The sequence below is a fragment of the Miniopterus schreibersii genome (assembly GCF_964146895.1).
Source record: "Miniopterus schreibersii genome assembly, chromosome: 3".
NCBI lineage: Eukaryota > Metazoa > Chordata > Mammalia > Chiroptera > Miniopteridae > Miniopterus > Miniopterus schreibersii.
Genome location: NC_138103.1, coordinates 24,316,636 through 24,343,414, shown reverse-complemented (window position 1 = coordinate 24,343,414; position 26,779 = coordinate 24,316,636). Strand labels below are relative to the sequence as shown.

The following is a 26,779-nucleotide window of genomic DNA, read 5'->3' as shown; positions in this document are numbered from 1 at the left end:
TTGGTAAAGCTGTGTATGGTACTGAATGACTCAGGAAGGTAAATTATTTATAAGTTAAATGCATCAGTGAGGCTGGGTACAAAGAGGGATGACATGCTTTACACCTACTTAGTGGGGCTGCTCTTGCAAAAGGAGAGACCGACTGTCCAAAGGAAGGAGCCTGTGAACAGAGCAGAGACAGGGGGACAGTAGCAGGAGTGGACAAAGCTGACATGGCGAGCTGCAAGTGGGAGGGAAAGAGAGGAAGGCAAAGAGGTGAGGGGAAGACAGGGCCAGCCAACCTAAAAGTGGGCTGCTTTGGACTATTTTTCTAACACAGAGGCCCAAGCCCTCTCTGACAATAACATGTTGTAAGGCTGGAGTAAAATTTAAACTGGTGAGCATAGACCCGGTATTATTTTCCTCCCAATATTGTAGTTTTAAGTGCATAAGCAATAGCAACAAAAATAAAAAGAAGCAAGCTCTCCCAGCACCTCTTCCACGCTCAATAAATCAAGCCGCTTTCCATGTGCACCTCTCTCCTCCTCTGAATCACGTGTCATTTACCGGCTTCATTTTAATTCCTCATCTGGTATTGAGAGAAATGACTCGCATCGACTGGCAGTAGAATCCAGGTAGTTAGGGGTTCTTGTCACTGTGGTGGTTAAATTGAGATATGTCTCGAGGTCCATATTTGTAAATCCAATTTCTGAGAAACAGTAATAAATAAAGGAGAAGATTGAAATTGAATTCTCACAAAAGGACTTTAGGAGCAAAGTCATTATGTGTCCGTCCAATTTTGTGGGACAGAATGTGCATTTAAACTGGGAAAAGCCAGCTCACTGTCTCCAGAATGGCAGAGGAGATTGCTGAGGAGCAGGGGCATCTCTGGGAGGGCTGATCTTCAGGAGTGTAAGCCCAGGCCTCTGGGAGGTGGGTTACCAGGTAGTCCCTAAAGATTGGTAGGATAAGAGTAAAAATTAAATGTTCTCTTAGCCAGAAATCTATGTTGTCTTTAACAGATTTTACCAGCAGACAAAGGGCTAAAATTTGGATGTACTTGGATTATGAATGGGGTTATTTCTTTACATAATTTCTGTGTTAAATGTTCCTCTGGTGTTGTTTTTAACAATGTAAATGGGTTTAAATGGTTTCTGAAGTGACTTCAATCTGCTACCAGGAAGGATTCCTGTCCCTGGGAAGGAGACATCTGAGAGATTCCAGGGCTTCTCCCACCAAGGGGAAGGACAGGAGAACCCCGCTCCCGTACAGGACTTCAGGTTCTGTGGGTCAGATACAAAGGTCAGGCCATGAGAGGGAGTCATGCAAGTGAGGATGCTGGGGCTAAAGGTCAGGTTCCTCCCCCTCTCCTCTGGGGGTGGCCACAGGGGCTACAGGAGTCTGTGTGGCCCCAGAACACCTTCTGATGCAGAACATCAGGAGCTGTTGGTCACAGGCCACAAGAAGCCATCAGTGTTTATTTTAAATTCTGGGCTCTTTGACTCCCCTCCTTCACCTTTTTTTTTAAAGGGGTAAGCTTTTTTTTTTTTTCTTAGACTCCAAATCTCCATGAAAAAATATAGAGAAAATTATGTTTTCTTCTCTCCTGAGAGATGTCAGTGGAATTTCCTGTTACTTCAGGTATTCGAGTTGGGAAGGAAGCTCACTGAACACAGACTGGAGGCCTTCTTGGAGGTTTACTCCCTGTACCCCTTTCTGGCTGCCTCACCTGTTTTAACTCCCTTAGATTTCTCCCATTTGAGTCTTGGTATTTGTCATTCTTTTATCTAATCGGCAAAAGACAGTCCAAACCTATTAAGAAACTTTATAGGAGTTTATTCTAGCCAAATCTGAGGACATGCCAGGCAGCAAGATCTCAGTGGATTGAGAAAATGCTCCAAAGAATGGCAGTTTTGCAGGTTATTTTATACATCAGAACCAAAGAAGAAAACGTAAGGAGGGTTACATGAAATCTATGGGGTTGTAGGTTAAGGAGTCAGGAGAAAGTAAAGAGGGGAAATCTCTAGGATTGGATTAAAAAGTAAAATGGAGAAACACTTCTTTTCATTGGTGGGTACAGGACAGTTATCATTTAACACGTACAGCACTTAGAGATGGGGTACAGGCAACAAGATGGGGTCTGGAAAAGAAGATTACTCCCAGGTTTCAAAGGTATGTTATCCTGATCCATAAGAGCAATGAGCTGGGCTCCCTTAGGGTAAAAATTGACTTTTGCTAAGGAAGCTGGAGGCCTCAGAGGTGACTGCCAGCTATGACTTGCCCCTATAGGAATCTGTGATCCAATCAGCCTGTGTGGTTACTCTCTGAGCTTGTAAGGCCTGCCATGTGGCTCCCTAAACTTGTAAAGCCTGCCATGTGGTCCCTTTTACATTCATAAGAGAAAATCCAAACATAACTTGTGAAGATAAGATAGCTCGTGAAAGTGACATCTCAAGGCATCCTTAGGACGCTGGCAACCCTGGCTCCACTGTTCGTTAGCTGACGTTGGGCAGCTTCGCCTTTCTGTGCCCCACTGTCCTCACCTGCACAATAAAGAATAGTAACAGTCCCCATGTCTCAGGGGTGTTGGGAGGTTTCAGTGAGATGGGCTATGCGTCAAGTGCTTAGAGCGGTGTCTGGCTCCGAGTTAGTCCTCAGTGCGTGTGAGCCGGGTCATCATTATCATTGCTCCCAGGCTAGATTTCCAACCCCGCATTCTCACCTTCTCCTTATGCTTCAGCACCATCTGAGAGGAGGACATGCTGGATTGTTCCTGAAGGGTTTCTCCCTGATCAAGCACTGAATACTGAATCAGCAGGGCTGGGATACTGATAAGCTGCCCTGGCTTGTCCAGACCAACAGTCTCCCCTCAGATGTCTAGGCCTGTATCTGGAGCGCATGTGTGGACTGTGCTTTTCAGAGACTTGGCCAGCACGCTCCCTCAGATATGTTCCCTCTCGGCTCCCATATCCTGTCTCTTCCCACTCAGCCCCAGGCATAGCCACTGCAGGAGACCAGAATATGCCATCCCTCAAAATGACAGTAGGAGATCAGAATATAGCATCCTAAAATATGCCTCTTTGGCATAAGGATTATTTTGAAGAGATCATTTTGATAAACAGTAGACACAGGAGAAGCTCTGTGAACAGAGTAGAAGACCCCCTTTTGTAAGGGAAATTTACATTTATAAAGGGATCTCCATTGTAAAGGTGTCTCACCCTCTGATCTGAGGCGAAGGATGATTCTAAATCACAAAACTCTTATCCAGAGATTCGATTCCGAGGTAGACCAGAGGTCTAGACAATATACCTGAATTCATTAGTTGGGGGATTCCTGGTTGTCTCAAGATTATTTCTCAAGAAAGTTACTACTTGGGTGGACAGCCCGAGGAAACTGGTGTCCTCCACTAGTGACATCCCCTGGGTCTGAGCTTGCGGCTGTGGTCTGTGGAGTAGAGAATCATAACTCTGAACACCAGAGCTGAAAGGACCCTCAGAGATAACCTACCCCCTCATCTATTGATGAGAAAACCTCCACTCAGCAGCAAGCAGTGTGATCTGAGTGATCTGAGTTCAGGAGAATGGATATGCCCACATTCTGAGAGAAATGGAGCCTGTGGCCTTTCCCTCACTACTCAAATGGTTGACTCTGCCTTTAGCATCTCTCAGCTGGGTCCAGGGCGGGCTGGCTGGTTGGTAGCGGCCACTCTGCAGGGTGGATTCCCATCACCACTGGGCTGTGGAGGAACAGCAGTGTGTCCAGAAGCAGGACGGTGGCTCTGGGGTTGTGGCAGGAGAGTTGGAGAGACTCAGATGTTCCTGGTGTTGAGTTCTACAGTAAAGGCCCTTCCTTGGTCCATCTGACTTTTCTTTCTCTACCTGTCATGTTGTATCTTCTAAACTACTTCCATTTTTCTCTTTATTTCGTTCGCCCTTCCCTCGCCCCTATGTCCCCTCTCCAGACACTTTCCATATATATGCCCCCCAGCCCCCTCCATTCATTAATGCATTCACATGGTCATTCAAACAAGAATTTATCGAGTGCTTACCCATGTGCCAGGCACAGTGCTGGGTAACGGCGATGCAGGATGACTTGGGTCATGCCCTCATGGAGCTAGCAGCCTAGTAAATAAGAGAAAAGGTAATATGCTCACAGTATCGCAACTGTAGCCCTGGCGGGTGTGGCTAAGTTGGTTGAGCATCATTGCCTGCACTGAGAGGCCATGATTCCTGTTCAGGGCACATATCCTGGTTGCAGGCCTGCTCCCCAGTAGGGGGCAGGCAAGAGGCAGCCGATCCATGGTTCTTTCTCATCAGTGTTTCCCTCTCTCTCCCTCTCCCTTTCTCTCTCTCTCTAAAATCAGTAAAAACATTTTAAATAATCACAACTGTAGTTAGTGCTACATGAGCTTGTAACAGGGGTCTGACTTTCTGGGGGGCTTCCCTGAGGAAGCAATGAGCTAAAGGCTGAAGTAGGAGTTAACTAGGTGGAGAGGGGAAGAACATGCGAGGCAGGGGGATAGAAAGGTTTTGAAACTGGAAGGAGTGTGGCACCTGGAAGAAAAGAAAACAGGATTGTTGGGGGAAGCCACAGAGATGATGCTGGTGGGGTGGGGAGATGCAAGTCCTTGAAAGCCACAGTCAGACTTTGGACTTTATTCTGAGTAGTGGGAGCCAGTGAAGTGTTCCGAGGCATGGTGTAGTCAGATCACACCGCTTGCTGCTGGGTGGAGGCTGGATGGAGTGTGGAGACGTGGGTGCTGTGGGCCAGGCGGCAGCTTAAAGGGATGGTGGAGGGGGAGGTGGGCTGGGAGGGGTGGCGGGTGTCATGGGAAGTGAGTGGAGCTGAGCCACGGGTAAGAGGCATCTTCAGCAGGGCTTGGTGACGCACTGGCCGGTGCTGAGGAACGGAGTGCTCGGGAGGGCACCTGGCTTTCCTCCTGGGTCCTGCTGCTTCCTCTTCAATCTGAGTGATTAGAGCACGGGGTACAGAGAGGGCTCTGGGCTCCTCTTGTAGCAGCATCTGGGGCTCTTTCCAAAGAGCTGTGCCCCCAGGTGGTGCCTGGAGCCTCTCAGGGGAAAAATGGCTTTCACATGATCATGGCTCTCTGTGACAGAGTTGAAAATTCTCACTGGATTACTTTGACCCAAACCTCCTCATTCCTGAATACTTCCTACTGCTCATGATAAATAGATGTCTCTGAAAATGGTGGGATAAGACTCTGCCTGGAATATTTGAATTCTTGTGGTGGTTTCCAAAGTGGGCCACACAAGAAAATCCACTGGAGTACAAGAGGAATATAGTAATGCTTCCCCTTTTATATCATTTTAAATTAATCTATATATATAAATTTATCAGGTGTAAAATATATTAGACAGTAGCATGTACATATAATTTAAAATGAATGAAGTAAACATATTGGAGGACACACTTTAATTTTTTTCCAGATGAAGATGCATATCAAAAATGTTTGGAGGCCACTGCCTACAAGAATAGCTGGTGTAAGAAAACCAGTCACTCTGACTTTGGCTCCTTGGTGTCCCCCACAGCTTTTCACCTCCACCTGGGCAGTGGCTCCAGGCTCCCACACTTGCCTCCCTTGCTGACCAGAAACCTCAGTGACAGAGGCCCTGGCGAGAGCATGCTCTGGGCAGCACCTGGCACATTAGACGCTGGTACCTCTTCTCAGCACCCTGGAACCACTACCAGGCTGATTTGGCTTTGGCCAGGCACTTCCTGGCTTCTTTCAGCTCCTGTAATATTGAGTCATAATACCACAGCCTTGGAAAAGATGTTAATGTGTCCTAGGCTAGTGGTTCCCAAACCTGGCTACATATCACAATATAAAAAGGGGGGGACTCTTTAAACACCCAGTGGTACCTCAGCTCCACCACTGGAGAATTAGATTCTTGGGTCTGAGGTAGGATACAGACATTTGTAATTTTAAAGAGCTCCCTTAGTGATTCAGAGCACAGCCAGGCTTGGGACCAGCAATCAAAGACAGCTTCTCATCCTGTCCTTGAAGGAAAGATGTGAGACTTTGGCTGGGAAAATATAGAGGACAGTCAGACCATTGGCCATACAGTTTTCCATAGTGGCTGCACCAGTATACAATTCCAGTGTATGAGGGTTCCCTTTCCTACACATAATAAATATGTTATTTATTAATTCATTGATGATAGCCATTCTAACAGGAGTGAGGTGACATCTTCTTGTGATTTTGATTTGCATCTCCCTGATGATTAGTGATGTTGAGCATTTTTCATATGTCTATTGGCCATCTGTATGTTCTCTTTAGAGAAATGTCTATTCAGGCCCTCTGCCAACTTTTTAATTGGGTTGTTTGGGGTTTGTGGTGTTATTTGAGTTTCTAATATATTTTGGATATTAAACCCTTATTGGATATATTACTGGAGAATATTTTCTCCCATTGAGTGGGTTGTTTTTGCATTTTGTTGACTGTTTCCTTTGCTGAGCAAAAACATTTTAGTTTGATGTAGTCCTATTTGTTTATTTTTCTTTCGTTGTCCTTACCTGAGGAGACATATCCACAAAGATTGCTAAGACCAATGTCATAGAATTTACTGCCTGTTTTCTTCTAGGAGTTTTATGTTTCAGATCTTACAATTAAGTCTTTAATCCATTTTGAGTTTATTTTTGTACATGGTGTAAAAATGTTGCCCAATTTTATTTTTTGCATGTATCTGTCCAGCAAACACACTTATGAAAGAGACTGTCTTTACCCCAGTGTATATCTTTGCCTCCTTTGTCATTGATTAATTGAACATAGAAGTGAAGATTTATTTCTGTGGTCTCTATTCTATTCCATTTGTCTCTACATCTTCTTTTATGCCAGTACCATGCTATTTTGATTACTGTAGCTTTGTAGTATATTTTGAAATCAGGGAGCATAATACCTCCCACTTTGTTCTATTTCAAGGGTGTGTTTTTTTGGCTATTCAGGGTCTTTTATGGTTCCATATAAGTTTTAGGATTAGTTGTTTTAGTTCTGAGAAAAATGCCAATTATATTTTAACAGGGATTGCATTGAATCTTATTGCTTTAAGTAGTATGGCCATTCTAACAATATTAAATCTTCCAATCCATGAGCATGGTATAACCTCCCATTTATTTGAATCCTCTTCAGTTTCTTACTTCAATGTCTTATAGTTTTCAGATTACAGGTCTTTGATTTCTTTAGTTAAATTTATTCCTAGGTATTTTATGCCTTTAGTGTAATTGTAAATGGGATTGTTTTCTTAATTTCTCCTTCTGATCACTCATTATGGGTGTATAGAAATGCAACACATTTCTGTATATTGATTTTGTGTCTTGCAACTTTACTGGGTTCATTGATTAGCTCTAATAGTTTTTTTGTAGAGTCTTTAGGGTTTTCTACATATAGTATCATGTCATTTGCAAATAGTGAGAGTTTTACTTTTTCCTTTCTGATTTTGGTGCCCTTTATTTCTTTTTCTTGTCTGATTGATATGCTAAGGACTTCCAATACTAAGTTGAATAGAAATGGTGATAATGAGCATCCTTGTCTTGTTTCTGATCTTAGAGGAAACTCTTTAAGCTTTTCACCATTGAGTATGATATTAGCTATGGCTTCATCATATATAGCCTGTATTGTGTTGAGGTATGTTCTTTATATATCCACTTTTCTGAGGGTCTTTAATCATAAAATGATGTTGATTTTTTGCATTTTGTTAAATGCTTTTTTCTACATCTGTTGAGATGATCATATGATTTTTATCGTTTATTTTGTTCATATGATGCATCATGTTGATTGACTTACAGATGTTGAAGGATCCTTGTATCCTTTGGATAAATCCCACTTGGTCATGTTGCATAATGTTTATTGTATTGTTGAAAGTGATGTTGTCTTCTGCCTCCAGAAGCCTGGGTAGGTTTAGGTTTGGGCAGGCGTTTTGGCCTAGTGAATAATGTTCCCACTGTATATCAGGCTGCACAAGCAGGAAACCTGGGAGTCATTCTTGACCCTTCTTCTCCCTCGGTGCCATATACAATCTCTTCTTGATGATTTGCCTGTTAACTCTCCAATCTGTCCATATCCCTGTTTCTTCTATTCTGCTGCCCTAGCCAAAGCTACTAATGTTTCTCCCCTGGATGACAGTAAGACCCTTCTGTTTTCTCTGTCCTCCCTAGTGTGCTGATATGTTCCCCAGACTTGATCTTTTCAAATCCAAATCCTTCAGCTTCTCATTTAGAACAAAAACCAATTTCTTAATGTGGCCTACAAGCCCCATTGGTGTGAACATTTGCTTAATCCAGAGTCATGAAAATTTGCTCTTGTGTTTTCTTCTAAGAGTGCTATAGATTTAGCTCTTACATTTAGGTTTTTGATCCATTTCCAGCTAATTTTTGTATGTGTTGTGAGGTAGTGGTCCAAATGCATCTTTTTGCATGTTATCCCTGAATAATATGTTGAAAAGACTATTCTTTCCCCCACTGAACTGTCTTGGCACCCTTGTTGAAAGCTGAATCTTTAGATGAGTTCGGGGAGTATTGCCATCCTATCAATAGTAAGTTTTCTCACTGGTGAACATCAAGTATCTTTCATTTCATTCCCTGATTCTTTTTTTTTTTTTTTAATTTTTACTTACTGATTATAGAGAGAGGAATGGAGAGAGAGTGAAAGAGAAACAGAGAAACATTGATTTGTTGTTCCACTTATTTATACATTCAATGGCTGTTTCTTGTATGTGGCCTGACTGGGATTGAACCCACAACCTTGGCACTTTGGAACAATACTCTAACCAACCAAGCTAACCCGGCCAGGGCCCCCTGAATCTTGAAACTACTAAATGCCACATAACTGTGGAACTTGTGTCTTTGCATATTGTCGACCCCTTGTTTTCTCTTGGCCCTATTCCCCACAGGCTTCTTGCAGTATTTCGCCTGCCTGATTTGGTTTCCTTCTAGTGGATCTGCACCAACCCATTGGGACACCTAGTTATCAGGTCCCAAATCAAACTAGTCTGAACCACCCACTCTCTACCAATCTTTTAGCTCACAGTCTCCTCATTGAAGGAATGAGCATGGGTGAGAGAGGATTCTTGGCAATAGGGAGAATTTTCCAGCAGTATGATTCCCCTGTGGTGTAGCCAGAGTTGGGAAATCGAAACACAAGATCATACACACATGACTTATGTCACCAAATTTAATCAGTGAAGGCCCAGTAGAGGTGGACAAATACTCAAGAGTGTCCCAGTATCCTCTAGGTGTGGGTTTCTGGAAGACTAAAGGTAGACTGGCTTGAAATGACCCAGTGTGGGACGAGCATACATTGTCTGTGCTGACCTGAGTCAGTTCACCAGCACACTCTCATTTACGGAGAGTACACAGGAGCTCACAGCAGGACAGTCTCACAGGTCCTGAAATTTCTCTGTGTCTTCTTCTTCTCCTCACCAGTATCAGGACATTCACTTTCAGAAATTAGTCCTTCTGGACAATCAGAAATGCTTTGTTTTTCCTGGCTAGGACTGAGAGTAGCTGCATGATCCAGCTTTCCCCTGGGAGCAGGGCCTGGGAGCCTGGACATCTGCCATGCCCAGGCAGAGAACGGCAGGCGTTGCTTCCTTGGGCTTTTGCATCTCTCAAAGGCAACCATCATTTTGGCCTCCACCTGAATATTCCAGCAACAATGACACCTGCTCATGATCATGTTGGGATGGGTGCTTCTAGAAAGTTCAGTATCTGCGACTCCAAAACAGAGCATATCAACAATGCAGAACTAGACCACTGTATACTTTTTGCTGATACAAATAAAGATGGTCTGTTTTCTAGTTTCATTTTTCCAGTCTAGGTCTGCAGGGTACAGATTCATCCAGGTGGGGAAACAAAGGAAACCATGTGTCCCCGGGAGCACCTTTATGGGCCTCTCTTACCCAGAGCTGGATTTTAATATTCTAAGCTATTATATCTATAAAAATTCCCCAGATCTTCTTTTCTACTTGTTTTAGTTAAGTTAGGTTAGGCTGTGCTGCAGTAACAGACCAACCCTGAAATCTCAGTGGCTTTATATATTAAAAGGTTACTTCTCACTCATGCTAAATATCCTGAACCATTGCCTTCGGGCCTCAGGGAGGGGCAGTGGCCTCTGGGAATTTCTCTGTCAGGCTGATGAAGTTCTTGCACCTCTAGGTGTGGCTCTGCGGGGGCAGCATGGAGGTCCTGCCTTGCTCACGGGTGGCCCACATCGAGCGGAAGAAGAAGCCATACAACAGCAACATCGGCTTCTACACCAAGAGGAATGCTCTCCGGGTGGCTGAGGTCTGGATGGACGATTACAAGTCTCATGTGTACATAGCGTGGAATCTGCCGCTGGAGGTAGGGCCCTGCAGCCTTCCCCACCTCCTTAGAACAGTGAACCTTGTGTTTGATGGGTCATTGATCCCTTTAAGAAGCTGATGCTTCCTCCTGAGAAAGATGCTCAGACTTGCAAAATTATGAATGTGTTTTGAGGGAGTCCACACAGATCTCCAGGTTTCAGAACTCTCGCTGTTCTTGGGGACGATGGCAACAGAAATCTCAAAATCCATTTATAAAGATTAGAAGGGTTGTATTGTGTTAGTCCCAGTTTTATTACATTAATCTGGATGCCCTGCTCCTGAACATATACTTTGTCCAGAAGATTCTTGCCCAAAGTTTTTGGCCCCAGACCCTGTCATCTCTTTTGTGTGCCCTCCCAAGGAGCTCCAGTGGCCTCATGACATGTGCCCCTACTGTATGCTGAATCTCTTTTTTACAGAGCTCTTCAGCTCTCCCCCATATTCTGCCAAGAATGCAGCCTAGGAAAATACCCATGTCACTGCAGCCTTTTGAATCCCAGCTCTGCCGCTCACTAGTTAGGAGATCTTGAATGAATCCATTTGCACTGCCTTTGTACCTTAGGTTCCTCAGCTATAAAATGGGCCTAATAGCAGGTCCTCCTTCCGTGGGCGGTTGTGAGAACTAAATCTAAGTACCAAATCTCGATGACTGTGACATCCTTAGAGCACTTTGTCTTCCATAACACAGCAGGGTGACCTGAACCCCCAGCCACAGCTGGGTTTATCTCCTCGAGCCATGCCCTTGAGAGAGTTGCCTATAATTGTTCCTGCTGGGAAATAGCGGCCCCAAGGTTTCAGAAGGCTGGAGCCCAGAACAGCAGAGATGTAGTTGAATATGTGCAAGTCTGTGGATAAAGAGGGTAAAGGTGGAGAGTTTATATCATTGTTGTTACCGTTGTGGAAATAAGGTTCTAATGGATTGAAAACCCCCATGGCAATGTAGCACTTTCGAGCTGTGACACTATAAGTGATTTTACATGTTATGATATAAATATAGGCAACACGTGTTGAGCCCTTACTATGTCCCAGGCACTAGATAAGCTCCACATTTGCAGTATCTCATTGAGTCCTCATAACAACCTCACGACTTAGGAACCATCTGCCTCGGTTTCCTCATCTGTACAACAGGGATTGTTAACATTTCTCTCCTGAGACGCCTGTGAAGCTAAAAATGAGACTTAGAGCAGAGCAGAGCACATAAGACATGTGCAATAAATGCTAGTTTGATATGAACCTAGGGTAATGTCCATTTTATGGATGAGTAAACCGAAGCTCTGGAAGTTAAAAGTGACTTGCTTAAGGTCCTGCACATAGCACATGGCCGCGCAGGGATGTGAAGCTGAGTCTTTATTCACCTCTCCCACAGCCCTGTGGTGTCAGGGGAATAAGTGTTATTTTTCCTGTTTTGCAGACGAGGAGCTGTGACCTAGAATGGTAATGTGATGTAAAGTCCTAAGACCTCGGGGCTGCCGACTCTATCCCCAGTGCTTTCTCCATCAGTACAAACAACCTGGTCCCTAATGCCAGTGTCCCCTACCACACTTTCACAAGTGCCCATTCTCATTAATCATGCTAAGTATATTAAAACAAAGAGTTAAATATTGCTGCCCAGGTCTGCCTTTGAATTTTAATGTTTGACATTTAAAGGGACATTCCTTTGGAGATCATTGTTTGGCTGCCAAAGAAGAAATCTTAATGAGATAATCTGAACCCTTCCCCTGGGCCCCCAACATGCTGCCGGGCTGCCCACCTCTGTGGAGAGAGCATCCTGTCTCCCCTAGTTCCCGGCCATCTTGCAGCTGAGTCTGTGGGGTCATATTTCAGCTACTTTATTTCTCCCTGTCAGCACACAGCAGCCCATTACAGGTTCATTTCTGTAAAAGCAGAGTGAATTATTCATTAGGACATTATTACAAGCTTTGCAATGGAAAATTATTTTCACTTCTGCATAAATGAACTTCACAAAGAGCCAACAAAGGGGGAAATTACACATGTGTAGAAAAGACAGGAGGTGGGATATAAGCATCTATTTTCTTGTTTTAATCAAATAATTCCTCTGATAATTGGCTCGGATAGTCACTCAGGAAATGTGGGAGAGGTGGAGCGGGAAACATTGGTTGTTGTCACATCAGTGTGTCCCAGGATCCCTTTCGCACAGCAGTGATCAGGGCAGCTGATTTTGGGGACTGCCTGCTGCACTCAGGGGACAGCATTGTCTAGCTTGGGGCTAGAGGATCAGACAGGTCCCCTTGATCCAACCTTCTGAGTGAGCATGCAGAAAAATTAAGATTTCTCTCTGATGGTTTTTTCTTCCCTTCAGCCAGAGCTCCCCAGTCACTAATGCCTTTTGCTTCTTTCTACTTTCAGAACCCAGGAATTGACATAGGTGATGTCTCTGAAAGAAGAGCCTTAAGGAAAAGTTTAAAGTGTAAAAATTTCCAGTGGTACCTGGACCACGTTTACCCAGAAATGAGAAGATACAACAACACCATTGCATATGGGGAGGTAATTAAGACTATGCATGTTCTCAGCTTGGATGGCTATGTAGTGGGTTGTATATTGCTTTGATGGGAGGAAATGAGGAACAGAGTCATTCATTCATTCATTCGTTCATTCATTCATTCATTCATTCATCCAGTGAGTGATTTTTGATGGTGCAGTCCCTAACAGCAAGGCTCTCACCAGCTGGTAGAAGGGACAAAGGGAATGTTACAATGGGGCAGGGGCCATCCTTTTGCCTGGGGTGTGGAGTGGTGATGAGCTCTCTTTGGGACATTTTTATTTTGAGGTGCCCTGGGACCTGTAACTGGGACATTAACATAACTAGGAGGTTGGGTATAAAATGAGGTAGGGACTGGAACTCTCCATTGCTCAGTGTTGTGGGCTGGAGCCACTTACCACCAGAGAAAGTGTGCAGATGAGCGTCTCTGGTTTTATCACCTTTCTACACATTAAAATAGATTGACTTTTCTCTTACAAATGTCCTTAAGTACACACTTTAGAAAAATTTGAAAATAATAATAATAGCAATGAACACTTACTGAGTGCTTTCAAAATGCCACACACTACTCCAGTGCTTTTCACATATGAATTCGTTTCACTGTCACCTCATGAGGTAGTAGTATTATTTCCATTCTGTTGATGAGGAAGCTGAGACTTAGAGAAATTAAGTATATTACCTAAGGCTTCACAGCCTATCAGTCATGAAGCCAGCATTGGACATAGACATTCTGATTCCATAGATAATGCGTACATTTTGATGTGTGGTCTTCTTTACTGTGTGTATATATTGTTTTTTTACTAAAAATATATTTTCATATACACACATTTTATATACACACATTTATATCTCTGGATCTAGGCTGAAGCTGGCAAGGCTCTCTTTGCCTTAGTGTTTACTTTTCCTACAACTGTGAATTTTCCTACTTTATGCCTGATGCCTTTTTTTATTGAATTTATTGGGGTGATATTGGTTAATAAAATTATATAGGTTTCAGGTGTACAATTCTATAACACACCATCTGTATATTGTATTGTGTGTTCACCACCCAAAGTCAAGTCTCCTTCCACCACCATATATCCCCCCTTTACCTTCTTCTGCCTCCTTTCACCCACCCTTTCCCGCTGGTAATCAACGTGCTGTTGTCTGTGTCTATGAGTTTTTTGTTTAATCCCTTCACCTTTTTCACCGAATCCCTCAACCCCCTCCCCTCTGACAGCTGTTAGTCTGTTCTCTATGAGTCTGTTTCTGTTTTGCTTGGTAGTTCGTTTAGCTCATTCGATTCCACATGTGAGTGAAATCATATGGCACTTCTCTTTCTCTGACTGGCTTATTTCACTTAACATAATGCTCTCAGGTCCATCCATGCTGTTGCAAAGGGTAAGATTCCTTTTTTTTTTTTTTACGGCCGAGTAGTATTCCATTGTGTAAATAAATGTACCACAGCTTTTTATCCACTTATCTGCTGATGGGTACTTGGGCTGCTTCCAGATCTTGGCTGTTGTAAATCATTCCCAGGTCTAGGCGAGGTGTCCTTCCTGAGCTGGAATTTGGAATAGGAAGCTTGTTTCTTGCAGGGGCAGTCTGTGTCATTGTTAGGGACACGTTAAGACTCTAGAGCCAGCCTGCTGGAGGAATCCACCACCTGGAGTGGCTCCTCTCAGCTTCCATCCCCTCATCTGTGAAATGGGGGAAGGAAAATGCTTTCTGCATAGGGTTTTTGGGAAGATGTGCAGAGCTCTTAGAACAGTACCTGCCACACAACAGTAACTATTCATAGGGTCTTGTCTTTCTTCCTCAAATAAAAGCATGGTTTGGGGTGTTTTGTTTTTTTGTTATCAAAGCAAGATCAAACATAAAGGAAGCATTGGAAAATGGTCGGCAGTGAATGGATTATTCATAAGACAATTGGGTAAATTGTCTAGCTCTTTGGAAAAGAAAACAGTTTAGATTCTTACAGCTCACTCTATCCCAAAGTGAATTTCAGATGAACTATAACACTGAATGAAAGAAAAGAAACCATAATAAAACCGTACGGAAATAGATATGAATCTGATCTCTGAAAGGGGAAGGAAGGGCTTTCTAAGAATCAAAGCTGTGAAAGAAAATGCAAGGAAAAAGGTAATGGATCTGAGCTCATAAATATTAAAATAATCTATACATAAACCAAACAGAGAAATAATATGCCGATCTGGGAATACGTATGCCATAAATATTATAGATGAATGGATAATATCATTAATATATAATGAACCCTGAAAATTGATTTAAATAAAAAATTTAATCTAAATAAGAAAATGTTAAATCCCAAGAGAAAAATATAATACAAAAGAAGATACAAATAGCTGAAAAACACAAGAAAATTTTAAACTTATTTTGTAATCAAAGAAATTAAAACTAATTTTAAAATACATTACAATAGCTTTTTTCCTACTACCAAGTGAACAAATATTCATTTTTAGAACATATGTTGGCATTTTGCCAGCAAGGTCTTGGTAATATGAAAAACTGCATATCCTCTGGTGAGAGCACAAATTGAAATAAGCCTTTTAAAAAGCAATTTGAACCGCATGTATTAAAGGGCTTAACGATAGTCATTCCACTCTTATCCTAAGCAAATAATCTGAAATAAGGACAGAGATTTGAGACTAAAATTGTTCATCTCAGTGACTTTTTTGGAGGGTGGGATCAGAGATGTAGAATCTAACTTGCAGCTTAGTTAAATATGCTATCAATGGTTTGAAGTACTCTGAAGCCATTTCAAAAGGTTTGTACAAAAGTTTAATGACGTGAGAAAAGTATTGATAATGTAATTCTTAACAGCAAAAAGTCGTGATTACAAAGTTGGATTAGCTACCATTTTAGATCGGAAGCAAGTGAGAGACTAGTGTTGAGAAAAGGCAATGATAGTTCTAATTACCTCTGGGCAGTGTGGCAGGCAGTTCTCCTGTGGATACTTTGTCATGTCTCCCAGTTATCACTAGTGTTTATGTGATAATAAGTAATTAGAAGGAAAAAATGATATTAACAAAGAAAGAATAAAAATAGGAAAGTGCTAGGAGGGGTGCAGGGCATGCGCTTTGCACTGCACAGCTCCAGGGCCCGCCGTTCGCCTGAAGCACAGTGGAAATTATGTCTCCGGAGTCGAACAGTGGGGCGGCCTCGGAGGTAGCAAAGAGCTCCCAGTTGATTTTTGGATGAGGGAGGTCTTGTTTTTGCAAAATCCCCTCCTTTAAGTAATAAGTTTAATACATACATTCTGTAGAAAATATAAAGATGAAAACAAAATTTACTCCAATTCCCAATTCCTTGGCATAATCAGTGTTAATATTTTACGCATTTGCTGCTAGTCTTCTGCTGAGTTCACCATTAACTGAAATATATTTCAGATGGACTATAGCATTAAATGAGAGAAATCAAACTAATCAAATAAATTTGTAACAAAATCTACCATTATTTAGACAACTCTATTCTTAAAACGCAACTCCTGCTGGTTCTTTTCACAGCAGCAGACGAGGCAATGGGAAAGGAAGAGGCAGAGTGGCCTCCTACTGGAGATGCAGCCCTCAGTCCTCATTCCTCATGTGCAGTTCTGTCTGAGACTTTCCCTGGGCCATGAATAGTTCTCCGTTTTATGCTCTTTTCTCTTTTCTACTTTTTTTTTAACCTGGCTTGGTTTTTTTTGTCTTTCAAATCTTTGTAGTCATTTGGATTGTTTATGTCTTACTCTTGATAACCTCTAAATAAATAAATAAAACACCTCTGAGCCTCTGACATGAAAGGTCAGGTTGAACGTAATGTAATACCAAAACCTTCACACATTTCCTCTGATCTCTTCATCAACTTTTCAGTCTGTTAATATCTGGGATTTTAGACCCAAACGTTATTACACTTGATTTGCATGGCATACCTTCTTTAAGAATAACTTTGTAATCAAATTCAGTTGAGTGACAGAATTTACCAGTATTCAGACAACTGTACTTTAATGCTCACTCCTGCCAGGTCTTGTCCCCGCACCAGACCCCAGTGCAGTGACAAAGGGAGGCAGACACCTCTGAGCAGGCATCAGCCCTGGTGTTTCGTCCTCAGCGGACATCCAGCGTCAGAGCCCAGGCTGACTTAGATAATAACTCACTTTTCGTTGATTTTAAATTTTTATTTACCTCTCTTAGCTAGAATGTCTTAAAATAATTTTTAAAGAAAGGCATGTCTATGCTTTATGTCCCGACTCTTGCGTGTTCGAGACGCTGCCTCCCCACTTGCAAAAGTATATCACTGGGCACAAAACACTGGGCCACCAGCTCCTCTGCTTAAAAAGCTATATGGTCGGCCCATACTCCCCTTATGGCCTGCACTGCCCTGGCCCCTTGTTCACTTTCACTCATCTTTTTTTCCCATTAAGCATTATTTATATGAAATGCAACACAGGTACATGTGCCTAAAGCGAATATGTGCAGCATAACAGTATAAAGCAAAAATCCACGTAACCACCACCCGGCTGATAAATAGAACGTTGCCAGCACCGTTCCCACGGTACCCTTTTAAACAGTTAGCTCAGGACCCACCTCCCTTTAGTCTCTGAACCCCTCTTCTTGATTTACCTCTGGTTAATTTGGTTTCCAAGGAGACTATAATCTGGAGGGGACTGTGTGTGTGTGGGGAACCCCAGCATTGCCATTTTCCCGCCGGTTGAGATTGCAGGGTGGTGGGTGTGATGGACACCCATATAGGACCCAGTGCACCTGGAGGCCCAAATTAGGTAAGTTTTGCCTTGGGGACTTTTGTCTGTTCCTCCGAAGGTGCATTATGAACACCTAGGATGGTGCCTGGCACAGCGTAAGCATTCAGTAAATATTTTTTTAATATATAAATAAATATTGCTGAAGTGTTGCATGAAGGCCAGACTTTTATTTGCTATTTTGGTTACTGTTTTTCATGCCTCTGTGCCGGTAATGACCTGAGAAGCTGACCCATGATTCCCAGGGTTATTAAAAACCAGTGTTGGTGCTGAAGCCCACTTTGGATAACCAATGGCTGACCAGTATTTCTATGTCCAATAGTTTCCTGAGATCCCTTTTTGTGCTGGGGACAAGGGAGCTGTGTGGGTGAGGGTTATAGGCACAGGATTGGTGCCCACAGCATCCACTGAGGGCTCTGCTAGAGGGATTGCCTCACAGACACAGGCCTTGGTCCCTATGTAGGGTGTCACTTGACCTTCTCATTGAGTAGTTGGGACCCAGACACGGTGGAACAGTGGCTGGGCAGCAGCAGCTCCACCAGATGAGCTCTGATGGGTGATGTTTTGCTTATTCCTGCAGCTTCGAAACAACAAGGCAAAAGACGTCTGCTTGGACCAGGGGCCACTGGAGAACCACACAGCAATACTGTACCCATGCCACGGCTGGGGACCCCAGGTAGGAGCCATCTCTGATCAGGAAATGAGTAAATTCAGTAGCCCACAGGGGATTTGTGGGACTTCTGGTGACTTCTGTTGTCCTTGCTTGGGTAGCTGTTACCCGTTCTGTGGGGGCTTTCTGGTTATTCCTGAGTCAGGGAAAAGGTTCACAAGTGGTTACACCAGCACAGACATTGAGAGAGTCAATGGGCACGTGTCATACTGAAAGGGAAATGTAAATAGATTTGAGAGTCATGGGCTACTAGGCAAGTATATGTGTTGTAATTATAACCAAAAGCCTGCTTACAACTTGAAAGAAAAGGTTAGCAGATTCCCTCATGAAAACCTGACTGACATGTCCACCCTGAAAGGCCATCTTCAGTTCGGTGGGAAGTGTGACCTGGTCTGTAAGTGCTGGTACAAGAGCCAGACGCCGACTGGGAAGGAGGAAGGTGTTTACAGCACATTTCAGAGAACACATCTTCCCTGATCTCTCAGGAGGGCACACAAGATAACTCAAAAAGGAAAGAATGGTCAACCAACAAAGTGAAAACAGCCTGGTAAACGAATTTCCTTTGACAACTTTGCGCTGGCCAACGTGTGTGTGTGTGTGTGTGTGTGTGTGTGTGTGTGTGTGTGTGCGAGCACACAAAGAACTTAGCAGAAATTCTCTAAGATTGGGAATAAACATCTCCAAAGATGTCATCCAACTTGACATTCATAAAAATTTAAAACATTTTTATGTCAATCGATAGTAATGAAAGGCAAGCTACAAATTGGGAAAACATTTATTATTCATTCCCAATGTACCAGATGTTTGGATCAAAGCCAGACTCACAGATTCTCCTATGAAAGGAAGACAATGGACAAAACACCCTGTAAGCTCCCACCATCTCTCTCATGTCCTGTGAAAACCCCTGTTCACTTGCAAATTCACATTCATATACACACACTCACGCACGTGTTCATAAAGGCTTGCGGGTCTTCTCTGCTCAGAGCACTCTGTTTCCTGTTAAGCCAAGACCTGGAAAAAAAGCATTGTGTTCCCTCTACTATCACCACAGGTAGTTCTCATAGTCCAGACCCTCACCTCCCTTCAAGGTGATGGGTCCTTCGAGGGCGTAATGCCAGTCACATCAAATCCTGAATCCTTTGGTCCTTGCAATCACTCTAAGAGGTAGCAGGCCGCATAAGGAAACAGGCACGAAAGGGCAAGTGCTTGTTATCAAAGCAGACTAGAACCCAGGCCCTCTAACACAACCAAAGCACTTTAAGTTCAAATAGAATCAATTTAATTCAAGATTGTTTACTGAGCCCTATTGCCATTTACAATTGACTAAAAGTGCCCGTGAGGAGCAGGAGAATGACTGTGAAGACCGGTTCCTTCCCATTGGGAAGTGGGGCATTAGTATCAAAGGCAGTATGGCCTGAAGAATCCAGTGAGTCTTCATCCATCCATTCACTCATCCTCTCAAGAAATGTGTCTTGATCACCGACTGCAGGTGCTAGTCACAATTGCACAGTATATGGCAGTTTATAAGATAGCCACCCTGCTCTCGGTGGTTTACACTTGGAGAGAGACAAGGAAAGAGGCAGGAAACCTGCAGCATAGGAAGTGTGGAAAGAGCAAGATAGCTTGGGGTTCTGGGTGCTGGGAGACAAGGCGGCCCTGTTTGATGGGGGTTCAGAATGTAAGAGGGAGGAAGTGCTGAGAGAGGAGAGAGATGGAGAGGCAGATTGCAGTGACATGTAAGGCATGCTCCATGGCATGGGTGCCCACACTTTAGTGTGCAGCAGAATCACCTAGAAGGCTTGGGGAAAACACCTACTACTGGGCCCCATCTCGAGTTTCTGAGTTAGGAGGTCAAGGTAGGGCCTGAGATTTTATATTTCTAACAAGTTCCCAAGTGATGCCAGTGATGCTGAGACTTCACCCTGAAAGCAATGGAGAGTCACTGAAGGGCTCACCTGGGGGAATGATATGTCTAGGCTGTGCACAGAGAGACCTGGAGGAGTTCGGGGAGGGATAGATGCTGTGGAGCTGGCCTGACTTCCAACCCTTACTGACTACATACGTTTTCCCCACCTGGGGACTAAAGAGTGAAGTACCTGGAAGCCATGGGTGTGGTGGGAAGCTGTGGCCTACAAGAGATGGTCAAGTCAGTTGTTTAAGAGGCTGCATCTTGGGACAGGCCAAATGACAAGCCAGTGATGGACCAGTTTGTCTCAGGCAAGATGTTTGGAAGAGAGAGCTGAGGACACTGTGGTATTAGGCCAGGAGGGCAACAGGAGCCTGGACACTGAGCCCTGGGGATGTCTACTTCTGGGCCACATTGCTGTACATGATGATCGTTTAAGGACATGCCAGGAACAGCTTTAGAAGAACACTTAACTCCCAGGCTTTTTTTTCCCAATCTCCTAAATAGGTGACATTTGAACTGAGTACTTATTAACTATGACATAATGAGATGCTATTGTGTTTAAATATTTGCATAATCAAAAACTGGTCAGCAAAGCCAACTTCTATGAATGAGAAAGGGAGTAAGGATGGCCTACTGAATGTCTCCCAGAGCTCTGAGGGCTTCCTCAGATGGCTCTAGGCTTTTTATTTGAGTGTTTCAGGGGAAGGTTTTCTGATCCACTAGTAAGCTCTTGGTTAAACCTGAGGACCAGCACATTGAGGTGGCTGTGTCTGCCTTCTATGACTACCTCCTCCAAGGCCCCCTGGCCTCCCTGTCTGCCCTGGCTACTCAGAACACCCTCAAATGCCCTTATGATGCTCATAGCTCCAAGCATAGTCTGGGACATACCCCATGAACTTGAGCTTCTTCACCCTTCTATCCAGAGCCTTCACGCCTATTGCATCCCTTCCCTCAGGGTCCTAAACAGAGCTAGCAGGTATGCCCAGGTGCCCTTCTCCCAGACAGCGTGGGCAAAATTTACCGAGTCTTCACCCTGAAGATGGCCACTTGTTTGCTCCCTGCGGAGACAGGAGCCAGGCACCAAGTCCTCCTCTTCTGCTGGGAGCTTAGTGGCATTCATAGCCCAGGACCCAGACCTTCGCTGGGAAATAACTGCAGTTAATCTTTCACCAGTTCCACCTGCATGCAGAACTTTCCCTAACGCATGCTCTTGCCTCGTGACTGATTACAGAATGGCAGACCAAATTAGGCTGCTCGCTGCTACCTCCACTTCTAGGACTCGTACTATATGTCGGTCATGGTTGTCTTCCGTCGCTGATTTTTTAAAGTAAATCTAATGTTGTTTTCTGTTCTACCATGTGTTCAGAATTAGAGTGCACTCTGGGTCCTGCCCTCCAGCCGCCAGATTCCTCCCCTCCCCCGCTCATCAAGGTTTCTCCCCTTCCTCCTAAACAGCTCCCTCTGCACCAGGAGTTGGTCCCCACCAGTCACATGCCTGGGCATCTTTATAAACTGCTTCATAAAGTGCTGCAGGTTAATGGAGACTGATTCAGGCTCTGTAATAAGGCAACTCCCAGAAGAAGGAACTGGTGTTCCATGGACATTGTTAGCTTAATTAATGGACTCTCTTGTAATTTATTGTCAAACAGCAATTAAACAGAGATAAAATAGGCACTGAGGAGGGTAATTTCCTGTCTTGCAACATGTGTTTGTCAACAAGATAGAAACGGTTCCCAGCCACTCAGAGAGCCTGTGAGCTCGTGAGTGTCTGCCAGCGAGCTCGTGACCAGACTTCATTTGGTCTGGTTACTAATTTGAATTAGCCAAGCACGCCTTTCTTTTTTGAGCTTAAGTTTTATTTAAAAATAGGATATCAAGGACACAGCCACAGCCTTGGTGTCAGCGTGACCCCATTTAGAGCAGTCTTGTCTAAGGATGCTGCAGCTCCCCACCCCACTCCAGGCTGCTGCCATCCTGGGCCCAGGTCAGGTGGGTCCTCAAGTTGGAGCAGCCAAGGTCACCCCACAGAGGCACCAGCCACGGGAGTGGCCTCCGCGGCCAACCCCTCCCTGCCTTCCCTCCCAGCCCACCGCATCAACCTTCCCCATCCCCCACTTCTAATTTCCCTTGGGGACAAAGGCCATAAAGAGGGAAAGGGGTGCGCAGTGCCGCCCTGAGGGGCTCAGGGTGCATAGCACCTTCCTCACCCCTGAGCTCTTCCCATGGCCCTGGGGCTGCTCTGAGCTGAGCTGTTTGCCCGAGGGCCCAGCGGTGAACAGGCTTCGGTGTAGTCCAGAGCTGTGGGCTCTGGCCCTGCCTTCGGACGGCTTTGAGCGCTCGGGCCAGAGGCATGGCTGGGCGGAGGCAGGGACCAAAATGCTGCTGCTGATCATCCCGTTTATATTTTAGTAAGACGTTCAACCCAGTCAGGTAGGTAGTGACAGCCTCCTTTACTGATGAGAAAATTGAGACACAGGTAGTGCCGTCTGTCCCACCCTTTAAATTCAAGTCCTGTGACTCCTAAACTTCGATACTCTGCTGTGCCATCTGGGGAGCATGTCTCCAGTCCTCGATCCCCCAAGTGTGCTGTAGCCCACAACCGGTTATGGTAGAAGGAGTTGAGCAAGCATAGAGCCAATGTGAGGCAAGTGGAATGTCAGAGCAAAAGTGAGGAGATGGGGGGGCGTATGCCATGTTTGGGGGACAGTAAGGCAATTGGCGTGGCAGAGGGTGGCCAATAAGGAAAGAGTATGAGAGCCCTAAGACTTTCCGCCCAGCATCTCAGGTATGGTCCAAGGGACTGCTGGCCACCAGGAACTCTTTAAAATGCTGACCCCTGAGTCCCACCCCAGACATACTGAGAGGAGGGGGCCAGGAATCTGCATGTTAACAGTCATTGCCGAGTGCTTTTTTTCCAATGAACACAATTTATTGATCATCTATTATGGGAAAAGCTGTGTGTTAGACATACCATAGTGAAGGTATGTCTCTGTTTGCCCAGAGCAGGTCCAGGTTATGCTACGTGTCCCAGACTAATTTTTTAAATCCATGATGCTATTTCAGGTTTTATATAATTGGGTTTTCAAGGTAAAATTCACTCTTTATAATATATAGTTTTGTGAGTTTTGACAAACACGGGGTCAAGTATCCCCACCACAGTCAAGACATAGAACCATTTTGCCACCCCCTACATTCCCAGGCCCCTTCGTAGTGAACCCTGCCTCTGCCCCTAGTGCTTTACACACATCAAGTCTGAGGACCAACTTCATCGGGAGTGTGCAGGGGGTCCTACATGGATGCTGCACAAACATAGAACATCCCCACTGATTCTGCTCTAGGCTCCTCCCAGGTGAGAACCACAGCTCCCCAGCAGCCCAGGCCGTGGACAGGGCACGACCAGCACAGGGTCTGAGTGACGTGGCCCTGGGGACTTCGGGAGCACTCTAAATTAGCTCTTCTCTGTAGTGGGACAATCTTGAGATGAGGTTTGCACTGTGGGGAGGGGTTTAAGGGTGTCAGGCTCTGTGCCGCGGTCCTTTATGATTCACTGGGCTCTGGGGAGAGTACCACAGGATCTCTTCTGTTTGTCCTTCTGTCAATACATTTTATTCTTCCTCTCCCTCTTTTCTCTGAAGTTCACATTCCTCCCGTCAGTTAATTCATCACCAGAGTGACAGAGGAGAATTCTTTTATCTCATAATTAAGTTTAATCTGATCTTGGACTTACTCTCTGATGGCTTCATCTCTAAAGCGATACATCATCCAACACCTTGTCACGATGATGCATTGTGCCAATAAGGCACAGCGCCCCGCTGGAGTGACAGGCTCTGGTGAGCTGTTAGCATGTGGAAGGCGCTTGAAAATGCAGATGTTAATGACATCCAGCAGCCTCTTGGCTTCCGAACAAAGTCATGTAAGTGTTGGGGCTCAGGGGACCAAGCCATTGAGAGAACATTGGAGTTAACACCCAAGGAATGATGGCTTTGCCCACAAAACAAGCCTGTGATTCTGGGCAAGGGCTTCCCACGTTTGGTAGGAAGCGAACCCAGTAATCCCTTCTGGTTCCTGGAAATCACCATGAGGTCAAAGTAGGGCCAGCAGGGCTGGAGGAGTGAGGGCAGGGACTTTTTATGTTAGGAAAACAGACCACATTCACAAAAGAGAGACAAGGGAAAGCAGGAGAGAAGACACCGGTGCCGTGTGGGACACTGCAGTTTCTGGGCTGCTCATTTCCATTCCCGGCCTTGGTCTCTTATGCGGTGTTTAAAAGCCCGCCCCCTGCATTCCAGTGAGACACTCATAAATTCATTTTGCCTTGTTGCAGATAGCGGGAGTATTTAAGAGCCTTTTTCTGCTCCTTTGCCTCATCTTCTCTAAAAATATTCAAGACGTTTCTGATTTTATTATTTCAGGGTTGTTAGTTCCTGCCTCCTGAGCCCTGCCTCCAGCCAGCCCACGTGCACCTCCCTGGCGCCTGCCCTTTTTTAAAAAAAATCCTTGCCTGAGGAGGATATGTTTTCTATTGATTTTTAGAGAGAGAAAGAGAGATAGGAGAGAAACATTGATCAGTTGCCTCTTACTCGCCCTAGCAGGGGATCAATCCCCCAACCTAGGTATGTGCCCTGACCAGGAATCGAACCTGCAACCTTTTGGTGGACAGGACAATACTCATCCAACTGAGCCACCTGGCCAGGGTGCACCTGGCCTCTTCGCAGACCTCCATGGAGGGCAGGGTTACTGCCTTTCTGCTTCCCTGGGCTGTGTGTTGTCTGTGGGGGACCCAAGCCTCTTTCTCTGCCATCTCCTTTGCTTCTCTTTCCGAGTTCCAGGTTCTGCTTCCCACCTTCTAATTATCCCTGAAAGTGGGCCTCGAGGTCCACACACGGGGAGCTGGAGTGCTCGATTTCCTAAGTGGCACACAGAAGTGACATGATGTTGACCTTGCTCAAGGAGGACTCCAGGTTAAGGAGGAATTGCTGCACTGTTTCTTTCTTGCCAGATGGATTGATGAGCTGTTCTTTCCAGAAAATCAGAATTACGATCATAAATTGTTTCCCAGTAGAGATTCTTAGTTAAAAGTTTTATATCTCTTTAGAATGTTAGTTGACTTTTCTCCAAACACAAAAGGGATCCGGGCAGGTTTTGTATTCATGCCGGGCTTGGAATAAGGAACTCAGACGGCACAGTGTGGTGGTGGCCGCATCGTCAGCTAAACATTCCCACCTTGCCCAGAGGTGTCAAATCCAAAGAAAGTCGCTGCTAATCTTTTTCTTTATTTACTAAAGACACAATAACATTACAGGGAGTTTAAAAAGTACAAATTTAAATCATCGATAATCCTACCACCCTGAAACATCTATTATTGTTTTGGAGGCTTGCTTTAGTTTTTTTTTAATATCTTGTTTTTTTAGGTTGTTTAAGATCTCTTAATAAAGAAGCAATACCGTTGTTTCTGAAGGACAGGAAGGGAAGGGGAGGCTGCTCATGAGAAGGTATTTAGGGCTTTAGCACTACACGATGCAGCAGAGTTAGTGCAAAACGTTAGTTGGCCATTTCATTCAGAGTTTTGGTTTTTCTTTGGATCAGCGGTGTCTATTAAATGATTATGTTGAAATATGTTCCTTGTTTGGAATGGAGAAGGTCCACGATCATGGCCTATCATAATTAAGAGTGGATCTGGAAGGGTTTAGGCTGGTGGAGCTCAGGCCCCTGGTACAGGATGTCGGGGCTTCAGGAGTCTGGGCTCCCACTGGAGGAGCCAGAGGAAGACCAGGTGTGAGTAGCAGAATGTCTTACACTGTCGTCACCTTACCACCTGCCTGGCTCAAGAGCTAGGGTTATGTAAAGAGCCATGGATCAGTACTGGAATTTCACCCACGTAGGGCCCACTGAGGATGCCATGTACACGCTGACATTGGTTGCATGGCCTCCTTACATCTTCCTCCTGCGGCTTCAGGGCCTGAGTGTCATAGGTGATGAGCCCTGCTTTCAAGGGACTCCTATCAATCATCTTGACTGCCTGATACTGTCCCCAAAAGACTAGGCCCATGCCTGTGGAATTCCTACAGAGCCTGAGTCTGTGCCCTCCGTGGAGACTGAAGTGTTAACCAGCCACATCTTGAGGGTGAACCCCAAGAAGCCTTGCAGGAAGGATTTGTGCACCAGGATGGGTTCCTGTCAGTTCGACCTCAGTATCCTCCATGTAAATAGGTGGTTTGGCCATGAACTGACCAGGCTTTCTGGGGAGGAAGATGAGTTCTCTTTGGGGCAGTGTGAATTTGAGGAGAGTGGGCTTTGAGAATCCCAGTAGTGATGTCCTCCAGGCAGCGAAACATTCCACCCCGGTGCTGAGGACAGATGGGGTGTGTACCAAAGGACATCAGAGCAATGGTCCTAGGACAGACCCTAGGGCAGGCAGCTCCACGTTTAGTGGGTGACAAAGCCAGAGCAATTGACACCAGAAAGATGGTCACACCAACCAAGGAACAGTCACATCAATTGTTGTTGCCCAGAGTAAGCTAGACCATGCTGTGTGTTAGATGTAGTAACAAAAAACCGAGGGTGAGGGGACTCTCCATGAATCGTGGAGTGGAAGCCAGACTGTAGTGGGTGCAGGGGAGAAGGG

General features: G+C 44.8%; 1 protein-coding gene across 1 annotated transcript in view; it reads left to right on the top strand.

The window, feature by feature from the left end:
- Positions 1-26,779, top strand: part of GALNT17 (polypeptide N-acetylgalactosaminyltransferase 17) — a 390,020-nt gene that overhangs the window by 350,928 nt on the left and 12,313 nt on the right. The window contains exons 7-9 of the mRNA XM_081131890.1: positions 10,150-10,335; positions 12,705-12,842; positions 18,156-18,251. Of these exons, the coding sequence (XP_080988016.1) occupies positions 10,150-10,335; positions 12,705-12,842; positions 18,156-18,251 (420 nt within the window). The remainder of the gene's footprint in view (positions 1-10,149; positions 10,336-12,704; positions 12,843-18,155; positions 18,252-26,779) is intronic.